The 14645-nt window shown below is 32.2% G+C and overlaps 1 protein-coding gene across 1 annotated transcript in view; it reads right to left on the reverse strand.

The window, feature by feature from the left end:
• Positions 1 to 9208, reverse strand: part of LOC129961972 (chymotrypsin-like elastase family member 2A) — a 29104-nt gene extending 19896 nt beyond the window's left edge. Inside the window, exons 1-2 of the mRNA XM_056075623.1 lie at positions 9089 to 9208; positions 7205 to 7362 (exon numbers count right to left, since the gene is read on the reverse strand). Coding sequence (XP_055931598.1) covers positions 7205 to 7362; positions 9089 to 9152 — 222 coding nt within the window. The 5' untranslated portion in view covers positions 9153 to 9208. The remainder of the gene's footprint in view (positions 1 to 7204; positions 7363 to 9088) is intronic.
• Between the last annotated feature and the right edge of the window lie 5437 nt (positions 9209 to 14645).

Here is a 14645-nt window from a genome sequence, read left to right on the forward strand (position 1 = left end):
GAAAACGAAAGGCGTTTATTAGAACAAAAATTGGAGATTGAAAGGCTTAGAGCTTTTAAAGCTCAAATCCTCATCGTGTGAGCTTAGCGATAATGAACAGAGTTTTAGTTTAGAGAATTTAATTAAGAGTATCAAAGTTTTGACGATTCCTGTTCCCAAAAATGCTGAATGTTTTAATCTCTTTTTCAATTCGCTCGAAAAAGCTTTCAAAACAAAAGGAGTTAGTGATAAATTTAAAGCGGAAATTCTATTAAATCTATTAGGGGATAGAATTGGCAATTTAATGGTTTATATCAAAGAAGAAGAGTTGAGTGACTATGAAAAAATTAAATCTATTGTCTTAAAACAATTTCAACCAACTTATCAAGAATGTCTAAAACAATTTAAAAGTGCAGTAAAATTGCCAACAGAAAATTATGCGCAATTTGCTTCAAGAGTTAGATCTGTTTTTGATTATTACATTCAACTTCGTAATGTGAATGATTTTTCTAAATTGTGTGAGTTAATGGTTTCTGATCAGATTTTTAGCACTCTTCCTCAAGATTTAAAAAGTCATATCAGTATTAAACAAGGAGAATCTGTTTTTAATGTGCAGGAATTAAGTAAAAAATGTGATTTATTTGTGGCTTCTAAAACCGAAATCAAAACCAAAACAGAGTGCGGTTCGTTTTCCCGCGCAATCGTTACGAATAAAAATGAGCAAAGGAATTTCGGTAAAGGAAATTTTGAGAATCGTAATAGAAATGTTTCTAAAGTGTTCTTATCGAATACTAATTCTAAATGCGTTATGTGCCAGAACAACCACTCAATATTTAAATGTCAGGAATTTCAAAAACTTTCTGTTAGTGATAGAGTTGCATTTGTGAAATCCCAAAACTTATGTTTTAAATGCCTCTCACCAATATGCAATGTGAAAAAGTGTTCTGCAAGAAATTGTTTTTGTAATAAACCTCATAATAGGTTACTTCATTATCCCAGAGAGTTTGATCATTTCAGTGGGAGTGGTAAAAACGAAACTAGTACCATAGTTAATAAAGGGGAAAGTTCAACTTTAAACCCGGAAGTTAATTCCTTTTATCCAACTTCTTGCGCAACTAATGAAAATGTGCAATCGACATTTTCAGCTACGAGTACGGTTGAAAATAAACAAATGAGAACTGTATTGTTAAGCACGGCTAAATTTTATATTCGAGATAAATTTGGGAATCTGCAATGTGTTAGAGGGTTGCTGGATGTAGGAAGTCAGTCCGATATTATGACTTCGGAGTGTGCAAACAGATTAGGGTTAAAACAAGAAAAAATAAATGTAACAATTTCATGTTTAAATAATTCCTCAATGACTGTTACCAAATTTATTAAAGCTGAAATTTCAAATGCTGATAAGAGCTTTAAGCAAAATTTTGAGTTTCTTGTTGTAGATAAAATCACTGAGTTAACCCCAGTTAAATATTTAAGTGTTAAAGAACAAATTCCTTCTAATATTAATTTGGCTGATAATTTTATGGTTCCCCAAAAAGTTGATTGTCTCCTAGGTGCTAAATCGTTCTATCATTTGTTGAGGCCAGAAAAGATCTACTCATCAAATGCAGAGTTGTTTTTTCAAAATAGTGTTTTTGGATTTTTGGCTTGCGGTAGTGTAATGGAATTTGATTCCCCAAAAATTCATTGTGGGTTAATTATTGATGAAGATTTAAACAATACCATGAAAAAATTCTGGGAACTAGAAACTGTTGAGTTAGAGACCCCTAAATCCCATGAGGCAAAAATCGCTGAGGAACATTTTGTTAAAACTCATTATAGAGAGCCTAGTGGAAAATATGTAGTCACAATCCCACTTAAAGAGGAACCTAGTTGTTTAGGCGAGTCTAAAAGTATAGCATTAAAAAGATTAAATTCACTTTGGAGTAAACTATCTCGTGATAAAACTTATTTAAAATTGTATGAAGAATTCATTAATGAGTATGAAAAGTTGGGACATATGAGAGACGTGACGCATGAGACAGAACCAGAAACAGTGTATTACATGCCCCATCATGGAGTATATAGACCAGAGAAAATGACCACTAAGCTTCGTGTAGTATTTAATGCCTCTAGTGAAACCACGAATGGAGCATCATTCAATAGCTTACAATTTAATGGGGGAATTGTGCAGGAGGACTTAATTTCAATTATGATGCGATTCCGCAAACATCCATATGCATTTATTGCGGACATTAAGAAAATGTATAGGATGATTTACATTCATCCCAGTCAGCGAAACCTACAAAGAATACTTTGGAAGGACAGTGAGTATGGTTCAGTGAAAACGTTTGAACTGTCGACAATTACTTACGGTACTACTAGTGCCCCATTTTTAGCTACTCGAACGCTAATTCAAATTGCAAGGGATGAGGGACACAATTTTCCCCTTGCAGCACCCGTTGTTGAGAAAGATTTTTATGTGGACGATGTGCTATCTGGTGCTAAGACTTTACCCGTATGCATAGAGATGCAACAGCAGCTCACTTCCATGTTAAAACGAGCTGGCATGAACTTGCATAAATGGCGAGGCAATCATCCTCAGTTGTCTACCACTTCTGGATGCAACTACGACTTTGCAGACTGTGATAACAAAACTTTAGGTGTCACGTGGGACCATACTAATGACTGTTTTCGTTTTAAGGTGTCCATAACTTCAACGGATGTTCATACTAAACGAACAGTTCTATCCACAATAGCCAAGTTGTTTGACCCTCTGGGCCTCCTTGGTCCTGTGATTTCACTAGCGAAAATCTTTCTACAAAAATTGTGGCTTCTGAATCTTCAATGGGATGATCAGCTTCCTCCTGAAAATCATAGTGAATGGGAGAAGTTTTCAACCGAGTTACAGTGCATTAACAACATCAAGGTGAGCAGATGTATTCTTCCATTTTCCGACGTCAAAGCTATAGAGCTTCATGGTTTCAGCGACGCTTCTGAAGCTGCCTTTGGAGCTGTTGTGTACTGCAAATCCCAAACACCTGCTGGTGAGGTTGTTGTCAAGATAGTGGCCAGTAAATCCAGAGTGGCTCCACTGAAGAAGCTCACGATCCCGAGATTGGAGCTCTGCGCTGCTGTGCTGCTGGTGAAATTGATACAGCGTATCCAGTCGGCTCTTCGACTGAAAGTGTCCAATACCTATTACTGGAGCGATAGTATGATTGTGCTGTCATGGATTAAAAAAGAGACGTCCCAGTTAAAAACCTTCGTGGCAAACCGTGTAGCCACACTTCAAGACCTTTCGTGTCAGGAGCAGTGGAGACATGTTTCGTCAGGAGATAATCCATCTGATCTTATCAGTCGTGGTGTAAATCCGTCCAAAATGCTCGAGAGTCACTTGTGGTGGGAAGGCCCTGCCTTTCTAAAAGACAGTGAGTATCCGTGCAGAGAAATCTCTGACACTGTGATAAAGGACGATGTAGACTGTGAACTCAAAAAAGTTGACTGTGAAAGTGTTTTAGTTACTACATTGAACAATTCATTTGTTACAGATATTCTTAATTGTAGTAATAGTTATACTAAAATATTGCATGTAATAAGTTATGTTTTCAGATTTCTCCACAACTTGAGGAGTCCAACTGAAAGGAGATTGGGTCCCTTGAAAACAGAGGAAATTAGGAAGGCTGAAACCTTCATAATAAAGGAAATCCAGAGTATTGAATTTTCAGAAGAGTTAAGGTGTTTAAATAAAAATAAACCTTTTATTGGCAAAAGTATGTCATTGGATGAAAGATTTAATATTATTATGGATTGATGAAAATTGTACAACTTTAGATTCTGTTTCACCATTATGGTAAGGTGATAGAACTGCTGTTTTATGGAAATTATTCTGTTATAAGCAATTTTGTGAAATTTTTATATATTAACTGTTAAACTGCTTCATAGTATTGCATAAGAAATTGTGATTTAAATTAATGTAGTTATTTATATCAAACTCATGTGAAAATTAAATATGAGATTAATATCTGTTAGTAATATATAGAAAAATATATTTATTTTGTTATGCATATTACTTACTTTATTAAATATTTTCTATTTTCTAGCTTTTTCCAAGTGGAAGGTAGAAAAAGATAATGTAAAAATCAATGAGTTAGTGCTTCTTAAAGATGAAAACCTACCCCCTCAAAATTGGGCATTAGGTAGAATAATTGAGTGTTATCTGGGTGAAGATAAAAGGGTCAGAGTTGTAAAAGTTAAAACTCAATCTGGAGTTTATAAAAGAGCCATTTCAAAAATTTGTATTTTACCTATTGATGTGTAATCTTATTAGTGTTCTTTATTGTGTGATTAATGTTATTACCTTGTAATGTGTAGTGTTTAAAATCTGAATTTGTGTGTTTTTATTCAGCATTGTGCATTGAATTGTGATATTTCATAGTTTTTCCTTGTGTGTGTGTGTTGACAACATTATGTCAAGGCGGGCGGTATGTTCCGACCTGTCACTGTGCTGCCCTCTTGCGGCAAACGGAAAAACACTTCAGTGTAGCGTGTAGCGTTAGCGAGTGTGTGTGCGGTAGCAAGGCTGCGCCTGCTAAGCAATGATGGCCAGAATAAAGGAAAAAGAGTCCAAAATTATTCTTGTGTTGTGATTTTTTAATAATGTGAGAGCTATCGACATAAATTTAGTGCATGTGTAATCATCATTGCATTAAAAATATAATTATGTTAATATTTAAAGAAATAGGAGTATTTTTTTAGGAAATAAATTTTAATTAAGCATATGGGAAAACAAGCTTTTTTTTTTCTTTTCCTAATTTCAAAACCAAACATACAATGCAACTTATATAAAAAAAAAAAATTCCAGTGGAATATGATAAAGATTCAGAAAGTTATGATATTGCAGTAAGGTGAATTTTAGTTACTTCCGAAGAGAAACTAAATTTTGGGACTTATCACAAATTGATATGTTGCTGTTGTTGTTTCTTATGGCACTTGCCACGGACAAACCCGCTGTTCAAAGACAGCCGATTTAAGCCTAAGGGGGATGCCTCTTGTTTTTATCGTAGAGCCAACTTGGTCCAAGACTTGACTACTCACGCATCACTCATTCGCTTGCACAACCCCTTTTTACAGGAGGGCACATTCACACATCTCACAGATAGAACAGGAAGAACAATCATGCCCAAATTGGGACTCAACCCCGGGACGCCCAGATCACGGGGAAGATGCGCTACCCCTGTGCCAGGACGCCGGCACAAATTGGTATTCCTTATACTTAAATCTTTGAATAATTATATTGAATTCTATACTAAATTAGAAATATACTAAATACCTTCGCAGCTAACTTATGTCTTAGTGGTCTAACTCGAGTTCAACAATCCAATTCATTTCACAATTGCTCTATGGGAATTTGATCTAGATTCTGAAAAAGCTAGCCCAATTCTTCAATATCCATATTAGCAGACTGCACAACTAATCAAAAGTATTGCAAATTTGAAAAATTTCACATTTTTTCAAGAATAAGTCCCAAAAAAATAGTTTTTCATTTAAAGTGATATTTGCTAGTATAAATGGAGCGGAGAAGCTTCTAGCTATTGCGTCATCCATTTTGAAGCAATCGTCTGGAACGATTGTGCCATCATGATAGTTTATTATAAAAACGCCCCGACTGCGAAGGATCTCATTTCGTTTATTGCGCTGTTGAAATGCTTTCGCTGTGCATTGCTTTTCAACTTAAACTAATCATTTCTTTTTAACATGTGTGGATTAACTCGTGAGAAGCATCAGGCTGTTATTTTAATGCATCAAGAAAACATTTCAAATGTTAGGATTGCTCATCGGTGCGATTGGAGTGAGTCGACTGTTTTACGCCTCATAAAGAGATTCAAAAGTGAAGGAACCTTAGATAAAATGCCTAGAAGTGGTCTTCTGAAGTTATCTTCTAAACGTGCTGATGCTACATTGACACGATTATGCTGTAAAAATAGATTTGCAAGTTCTGTTACACTTGCAAGAGAATGAAATAAATCTACGTCTGTCATTGCCAGTCCCAGAATAGTTCGCAGGAGGCTCTGTGAAGCTGGTTACAAGGCACAAGTGCCTAGAAAAAACTCAGCACTGACGAAAGCAATGTGGAAAAAACTATTGGACTGGGTCAAGGTGCACAAAGGTGCTTGTGACATGTTCCCAAGGTAGAAAAAGATATTTCAGCAAGATCCAGCACCCTTCCATATATCGAAAAAGATAAGACAAGTTTTACAATTGATTTTAAATTTCATTTCAGTTCAGTTCTGACCTCTATATCGAAACATTTGTTATTTTAGGTTAAGGCTGCATTTTCAAAACATGGTATTAATGTTCTCGCATGGCCAGAAAACTATCCAGATTTAAAGCCTATTAAAAATTTATGGAGTATAATGGGAAATAAAATAACTGAGAATCGTCCCAGAAGAAAATTAGAACTTCAGGAAACAATAAATAAAGTTTGACACCATGAAATATCGTAAGAAGTCTTGCGAAACCTTGTGGATTCCGTGCCTAACAAAGTGGCTATTGTGATCGAAGCCATAGGCGTCCCAACCACATATTAAATGCTTTTCAATTAACTTGATTGTTTTTATTATCTTTTCTGATAAAAAAGAACTTGAAATTTGTTCTTTACTTCATTTTATTATGTAAAACCGAAATGGATTCCGATGCTGAAAACTTGTACATTTTGTTTGTATTTTATTCTTTTTGAAATTAAATCATTTTTTTTGTTCAATAACTTAATTATATCTTGCCTTTTGACCAATTTAACATATTGAGGTAAAAAAAAAAAAATATTACTTTTGGGAGAGCATATTCTTGAAAAAAAAGTGAAATTTCTTAAACTTGCAATATTTTTGACCAGTAGTGTAGTTTGCTTTTGTGAATAGTATTGCAGCACAATCATATTAAAAAAAATGAATCCTCTACAAATGGTTGTCATCAGGTGGAACATCGAATTTCAACTGGGCCATAAGGTTCTCCATCAGTGTATATATATATATATATATTCTCAGAAGTTTGGTATTGTGCAAATGGATTCGTTCAATTTTGTATCAATAAGTATAATTTTTAATTTTTTTTTGTTATTTATCATCAAACAGATTCTTAAATAACATAGCCTGAAAAAAATCAATTGCATCGTTACTGTTCCATATCACAAAAAGATAATAAAATTAAAATAACATAATACATGTATCGAAAAGTGAATTCTACTTACGTAGCCAGCGGGTCCAATGATCCTATATTCACACCAAAGACCTTTGGGATATTCATCTACTTCGTATAATGGACTGTAAAAATCTCCAGTCAGATTATTGATTGTTAGGTGATATAGGTGTAATGTATGGCAATGATAAAATTCCTCTTCATTTGCATCTAAACAAAACATATTTATTTTTGTATACTTTTTTCATTTACTAAATAAATAATTTCATCAAAAGATAGCTTGAATTTTGAAACCAGAGCCTAGCTTGAAAGTTTTCGATAATGACAGAATGGCCCTTTTTATTTTCTTGTATACCAAGAATAGAGAAAATATGATAATTGTCAAAAAATTCTAATTCGAGATTTTAATCAACCTCTACATTTCAGGTCTCTCCGAGTTCGAAAAACATATTTTTTTAGTATATGTCTGTCAATCTATCTATCTGTCTCTGACCCCATTACATCTTAAGATCCAACACGAAACTAAATATACATCCGTTCAAAGACTCAATGTTTCCCTTCCAGAGAGTATCACAATAATCAAACCGAAGAATGTTGAAAAAACTGAAACAGGCTGGATTGATCACTCATCATGATTTCTATTTGAAGATCAGATCTCCATTGAAGATGGTGGGTACATTTCCGAGATGGTTCATTTTTCACGGATAATGGTGTCGACGTTGCATTCTGCGTCATGGAAAACCACAATATTATACAAAGATGGTCAACAAAAATGCAGAATTTTAATACAGTATTTCAAGTAGAATCTATAGCCCTTCAACAATCCAGAGAAAATACCATTAACCTCCCTCCACAATACATCACAATATCAATTGACAATCAAGCCAGTGTACAAGAGGCAGCTAACTCCAAAAATTGAAATCCAATTGCAAGGGTCATCTGCAAAAATCTAATCCAACACAAACGAATCAAAGTTTATTAGATTAAAGCCCATGTTGGATATCAGGGAAATGCGGAAGTTGACAGACTGGGGTAGGAAGCCACGGTATCAAACATCCAACAATGCCTCACTAATATACCAAAATCCTACCTAAAATCGTTCTTCAAGCAGAAAATAATGAAATAGGGACAAAAGGATTGAGAAGATGGATATACGGACGATTTACATTCAATTTTCTACCAAAAATCTCTCTTCAACCAAGTAGCTGGAAAAGGGAAGATATTCTTTACATTCCCTCATATCTTCGGATAAATCAGGATAGTTCTCTGCCTTTTTTAAGTGAATTAGACTTGCTAAATTCAGATTAATTCTGAATGTAACAGGTCTAATTCTTTTAATGACAGTAATTGAACCTTACTGTCATTCAGTTTCGATTGGTACTGAAATTAAAGATTGGTATCAATATATTCTTTAAAATAGGAATTATTTAACATCTGTTGATTATTATAAAAGCTTATTTATAATTATATTGAATAGAAATTTATAGTGCTTTTTTTAATTAGCAATATCTAGCATGAAAAAAAAATTACTGAATTATTTTTCAATCAAATATTAAGTAAAAATTGCAACAACGTTTGTCGGTAGATTAAAGATTTTAATTTTACTTTAAAGAATTCTTGACAAATAATGTTCATATTATATGAATAATATACCTACGCCAGCTGATGTGAAAAATGAAAAAGTTTTCTAACTTACATTAATGAGATATTCTACATATTGCTTACATTATATGAACATTACCACATTCACATTAAACATAGATATATTATCAAAGAATTTTCATAATAACTAGGTTACGAGAATATATTTTAAAGACAGATAAAATGCATAAAATAATCCATATATATATAGAAGTCTTCTTCTTATACCCAAAAATGTAACAATCAAAAGCTTCAAATTCATAAATTTTAAACATATATAATTTATTAAACTTACTTCCAAAATCTATTAAAATCACAACAAAGACTGAAAAGCATACGAAGTGAAGATTAACTGCCATGCCAACAGTCCACTGGTAGACTGTTTGTTATTCACTCTTGGACGAATTACTATTCCATGAACTTCATGATAAGAGTTAGAGAGAGTGTCGAACTCTCACCGGTATCTAAATCTCTAAGAGAACAAACAGGTGCTGAAGATTATAATTTTATGCGAGTAACTAAATAGTAACGAATAAAAGAAGGAAAAGAACAGACAGAAAGAGTTAACATGATAAAATAGCATCAAATCTAACTAGCATAACAGCATTATATTAATATTTCAAAATTTAGTCATCTTTCAATATTTAAGATAAACTGATAAACTTACCAAGACTCAAGCAGTGCATTTTTAATGAAGTCAACTCACGCTTAAGGAACAAATATAAGCTAGACCATAATAAAATTAGTTTTGGAACTCACAATGTATCTTCCAATATGGAAGAAGAGCGTGAAGTAATAGTACAGAATATTAGAATGATATGCCTAATTACATTTCTGATATGATTGTTGTTGATATATACGAATTTCATCTGTCATGATTTAAATATCATGCAGTTAGAATATAAAATACTTTAATGAAGAAATTTAAAAAAGACTATGATTAAAAATCTGTCGTATTTCTTTCAGCATATAGAAGAGCCCAAAATCGAACTCACAAACTTAAATATGATATGACAACCAATTACAATTCTAGAATACTGCCGTATTTCCAGTTGAGAAAAACAATAAATTACATTTCACTTAGTGGGCTGATAAATCTAACAGCATATCTAAATATTCTCTTGAACTTCACTTAGCATAATTATATTTCGCGTTTTATTCGGATGTCAGTTTAAAAAAATAAAATTTAAGAAGTACTATAACTCATTCTAGTAGTTCGCAGATACGAAGTAAGAATATTTTATCTGAAAGATGTAAAGTGAATCAAATCTGAGCAAAAGAAAAAATCTTTTAGCGAAACTGGACCTAAATTCTCAACTTTTCTCCTCGAAGTCAAGGTTCTGTCATCAGCTCACTAACTGCTCTAACTGAATATAAATTTTGAAGAAACAGTATTAAATAATCAAATATTAAAAAATTATTTTATATTGAACTTTTCTTTTTATTTCTTCATTTGGAAATTACTCTAATATAACTTTTTTTTACATGATGTTAGTTGAAAGAAGACAATGTATTGCTTTGATGAAACTGAACATACCGATGTAGTTCACAGACATAATTAAAACCTGCTCCTCGAACTTGCAGCGGGATTTGAAACTGGTATCGAAATCTTATAATGCAAGATTTGAAGAAAGGAAAGATAATAAGTTCAAATCTAATGTTTATATAAAATATATACCTTAATTGAAATCATGAAAAGAGGGATATTAATATAGTAATGGGCATAGAATATATTCATTATGCGTCATGTCAGCATTTACGATTATGAGCACTTTGTCACTTTACTTATACCATGCTAGTTAACTTATGTTCACATTCTCAATGACAATATTTTAAAGAAAATCTTATTTTACCAAAGTTTTCTTTCATTACAGAAAAGAGAAATTTACACTGTTTCCCCATATTGCGATTCAATAGGGGGAGAAATCTCAAGTTTGTAGAGGTAAAATTGACTGCTTTTATAAATCAGATTGTACTTGTTTAATACAATGTACATATTGATTTATTAAAAATAAGTACAAAAAATAATATTTCTGCAGAAAAACAATTATAACGTCATTGAACAAATCACTGAAATGAGGATGATCTGAAATTTGCACTGGAATCTTGCAATGAAAATTTGCAACAGTAATGGATTAGCCATTGCGCAGATTAAGGCTAAGTTCTTATCAACCTCAATACGGCTTCATCAAACCAATTGTATGTTTTATTATCGAATACATAAAATCAATATTAACTGATATAAAGGACGACTCTCGGTCAATCAAAAGCAGATTGTGCGCAGAAGCTGCTGAATAGCAGCACTCCTAATATTTTTCCTTGTATAAATTTAATAAAAAATTTATTTTGTTTTATTTCTGAAATATAAATGCTTCTGCGGTTTAACTCAGTTTCCTTTCGTTGCTTTAGATGAAACGAAAAAAAAGCACGAAAATTATTTGAACGTGTCTTTTTCTACTTGTGTACAGCCGACCATCCCATCATCACTGAATGAAGTAATATCGACGAGATTTGTTGTGGCCAACTGCTGTCTTTATCACAATTCATCCATATCACCATCCAGTTCTCCATTTTCGAAACGGTTGGTCCTCAGTCGCAAGGTGGTCAATTTCTGACCTTCCTCCTCATCTTCTCCTGCATCTATCAGCCTGTTTTACAAGCAGCAGCCATCACACTGAGAAAATGTTCTCAGAATTCTCTGTATTCCATCAAATATGCTTTCCACGAAAAAACAAACAATTTTAAACTTTCAAATAGTTAGCAAAAAACTGTCAGTTTTCAATATCATGTCTTTCAGCTTTTTAAGGTTTTCTGATGCCTTTAGTACCATGTTTAAATCATTATTTTCAACATTTAGATTCTTCCTTAGTTCTGAGATTTCTTTACATTAAATAATGATAAACTGCTCCAATTTCTCCAAAGATGCATTTATTTTCACACATCCTGCCAATGATTTGGTATAATGCAGGAGATAACCCATGTCCTGATATAATTTGAATTGCTAGTGAATATTTTCTAATTTTTATTCTGAGTTACGAATAATTATAAATGACTCTTCCTTTTCTGAACATGTACCATCTATCAAATCATTGAAATCTGATTTCTTCTCATGATTCCCATTTTAAGACATTTGATTTGGGGACACTTATGTTAGTACTCTCTCTTTTTTCTGCACATTGATTCTCCCTTTCGTTATCATATATTCCAACACGTGCCTTAATCCAATTTAATTATACACTCTTTTTTATTTTTACATTTTTTCATATTTTCTTTTATGGTTCATATTTTCTTATTATGATTTTGAGAAGATTGGATTGAGAAATAATCTAAAAATTTGAGTATTTCTGCCCACTTTCCATCTTTTCACAATACTCATGGCCATACTTTAGAGCTTGCATGCTTTAGATCTGGACAACCACCTTTCTAACGCATTCACTTGCCTATTCTGGTGCCAAAAGTTCCTTCACTAGTTTGCTCTTTACTAACTGGCAACAATCATGGGATCTGCAGATCCACAACAAATTACATTCAATTAAACCGACAATTAGTTTGTGGCCTGTCCATCCTATACGAGAGGTTGATGTCAAATTGACTCGCCTCCGTATAGGACATACTCGTTTTACACACAAACATCTCCTTTTTGGCCAGGCAACACCAAAATGCTCCACATGTCGTGTAGATTTTACCATTAAACATATTTTAATCGAGTGCGCATCTTTTAATTCCTTTTAATTCCCTTCCACCCAAACATTTTTAAATTTTTAAAAACCATTGGTTTTTATAGTTGTATTTAACATTTTTTAACTTCTGTTCACATTCGACAATTCACATCAATTCATTGTAACGTTCGTTTTTCGAATCAGTATTTCATTTATAAATTCATTAACCTTATATATTTCTGCACTTTCATTTTTCCCATTTTTTGATACATTTGGCTTTTATATCTTAACATGTGTGTTTGTATAAATTATTTTTTTTTACCATCTGCTTGGCGCAGCATAGCCAAACATGGCTCTTGCGCCAAAAAAAAACCGAACAACCAACCTTCTATCTGGAAGGAAGAGTATCGCTAAGTATCGCTAGGAAAATTGATCGATTTCAAAATTTCTGCAATGCAAGAGATAAAATTTTCCCCATTATTGTGTTTACCCTTTTTCCCATTTCCCGTATGTTAAGTACGCTCATTTGATTTGACCTTTGAGCATTTACAATACTCTCTCTCTCTCTTTTTTCAATAGGATATTTACCAACAAAAATTACGCCGCCTGTTTGCAGTCCCAACAATATGAAAAACGGCGTTTAAAATGTGTTACCATTGCTGAAAATTTTTCCACAAGATGAATTTTTAAAAGGAAAATGGGGAAATAGTTAATGTTAAATAAGATCAATTTGAAAATTTATTTTATAACAATCTCACTAATTTCTTGAATTCAAAATGAATTTTTTTAGAATTTTTACTAACAAATATATTTAAAAGTATGTACTGTTCGTTTCAGTATTCTGAGACTACCATTTTCCGACGATTCTATCTCACTAAGGGGTGAGACATATAAGGATGAGCACAGTTCCGGAATTCCAAGTCATTCTTTGACCTTGATTTCCGCCCTGTTAGATACTTTTACGTTCAATTTTTTCTTTCATGTGTCGTTTCATCTCTGACCGTACCATTTTATTTTAATTCAAAATTGCGTATTGATTGCTTATATGGCTAATTCAAGGGGTGTTTCAAATTTTGCTAATTATTTCATGTAATATATTTCAAATAGTAGTATTTTTAAGTAAAATGATTATTAAATTATACATTTAAAAATACCAGATTTTTAAAAATAATATTTTTAATATTTTTAAAACGTTTAATATTTACAGCAAATCCTTAAATGAAAAAGGAATGTTTTAAATCTCGATTATCTACCTATGTTAATTATTACTTATCTACCTATTATTATTATCTACCAATCTACCTATGTTATCTACCTATATTGTAATAACATAGGACTATCTATGTAATAACATAACTATCTACCTATCTATTATGTTATCTACCTATCTACCTATTATTATCTACCTATCTTATCTACCTATTATCCACCTATCTACATATTATTATCTACCTACCTACCTATGTTATCTACCTATTATTATATATCTACCTATCTACCTATTATATATATATATATATATATATATATATATATATATATATATATATATATATATATATATATATATAATTATTATTATTATTATATATACCTATATTATCTACCTATATTAAGTATTGTCAAAAAATTTAATGACATATAAAAAAGGAGCATTTTAACATTAAAAAAACATTATTATTTTGAAAAATATGTTACCAAATTTTAAGAACAGTAATCTTCCATTGACTCATCATAATTTAATGTTTATGTTCCTTATAGTAAATAAAAATTGCTCTGAAATATTTTATTGTGAATTAGTAGCATTTTACGACAGTATTGCAAATTATCTGCATTTTATCTGCATTATCCTCATAAGTCCGAGAGTACAATTAGTACCCTGAGACGACCACTTTCCGACGATTCCATCTCACTAAAGGGTGAAACGCTGAATGTGAGTATTTTCGGAATTAACTTTATCGCTAAATGTAAACATCTTCTCCTTTCATCTGTCCTCTCACTGCTATTTTGTCGAATTAAACCCATCCTAACGCATGCGCAAAGGCGCGGAGGGTTTTAGAATCCGTTGTCAAACAATATATATGTATATATGAAAATGACAAACAATAACCTTATAAATTACAGCAATTTAAATTACTTAAAATGAATCGAACATTTTCAGAATAACTTCAAAACTAGACTGATAATAATGAA

This window comes from Argiope bruennichi, chromosome 2 (assembly GCF_947563725.1).
Source record: "Argiope bruennichi chromosome 2, qqArgBrue1.1, whole genome shotgun sequence".
NCBI lineage: Eukaryota > Metazoa > Arthropoda > Arachnida > Araneae > Araneidae > Argiope > Argiope bruennichi.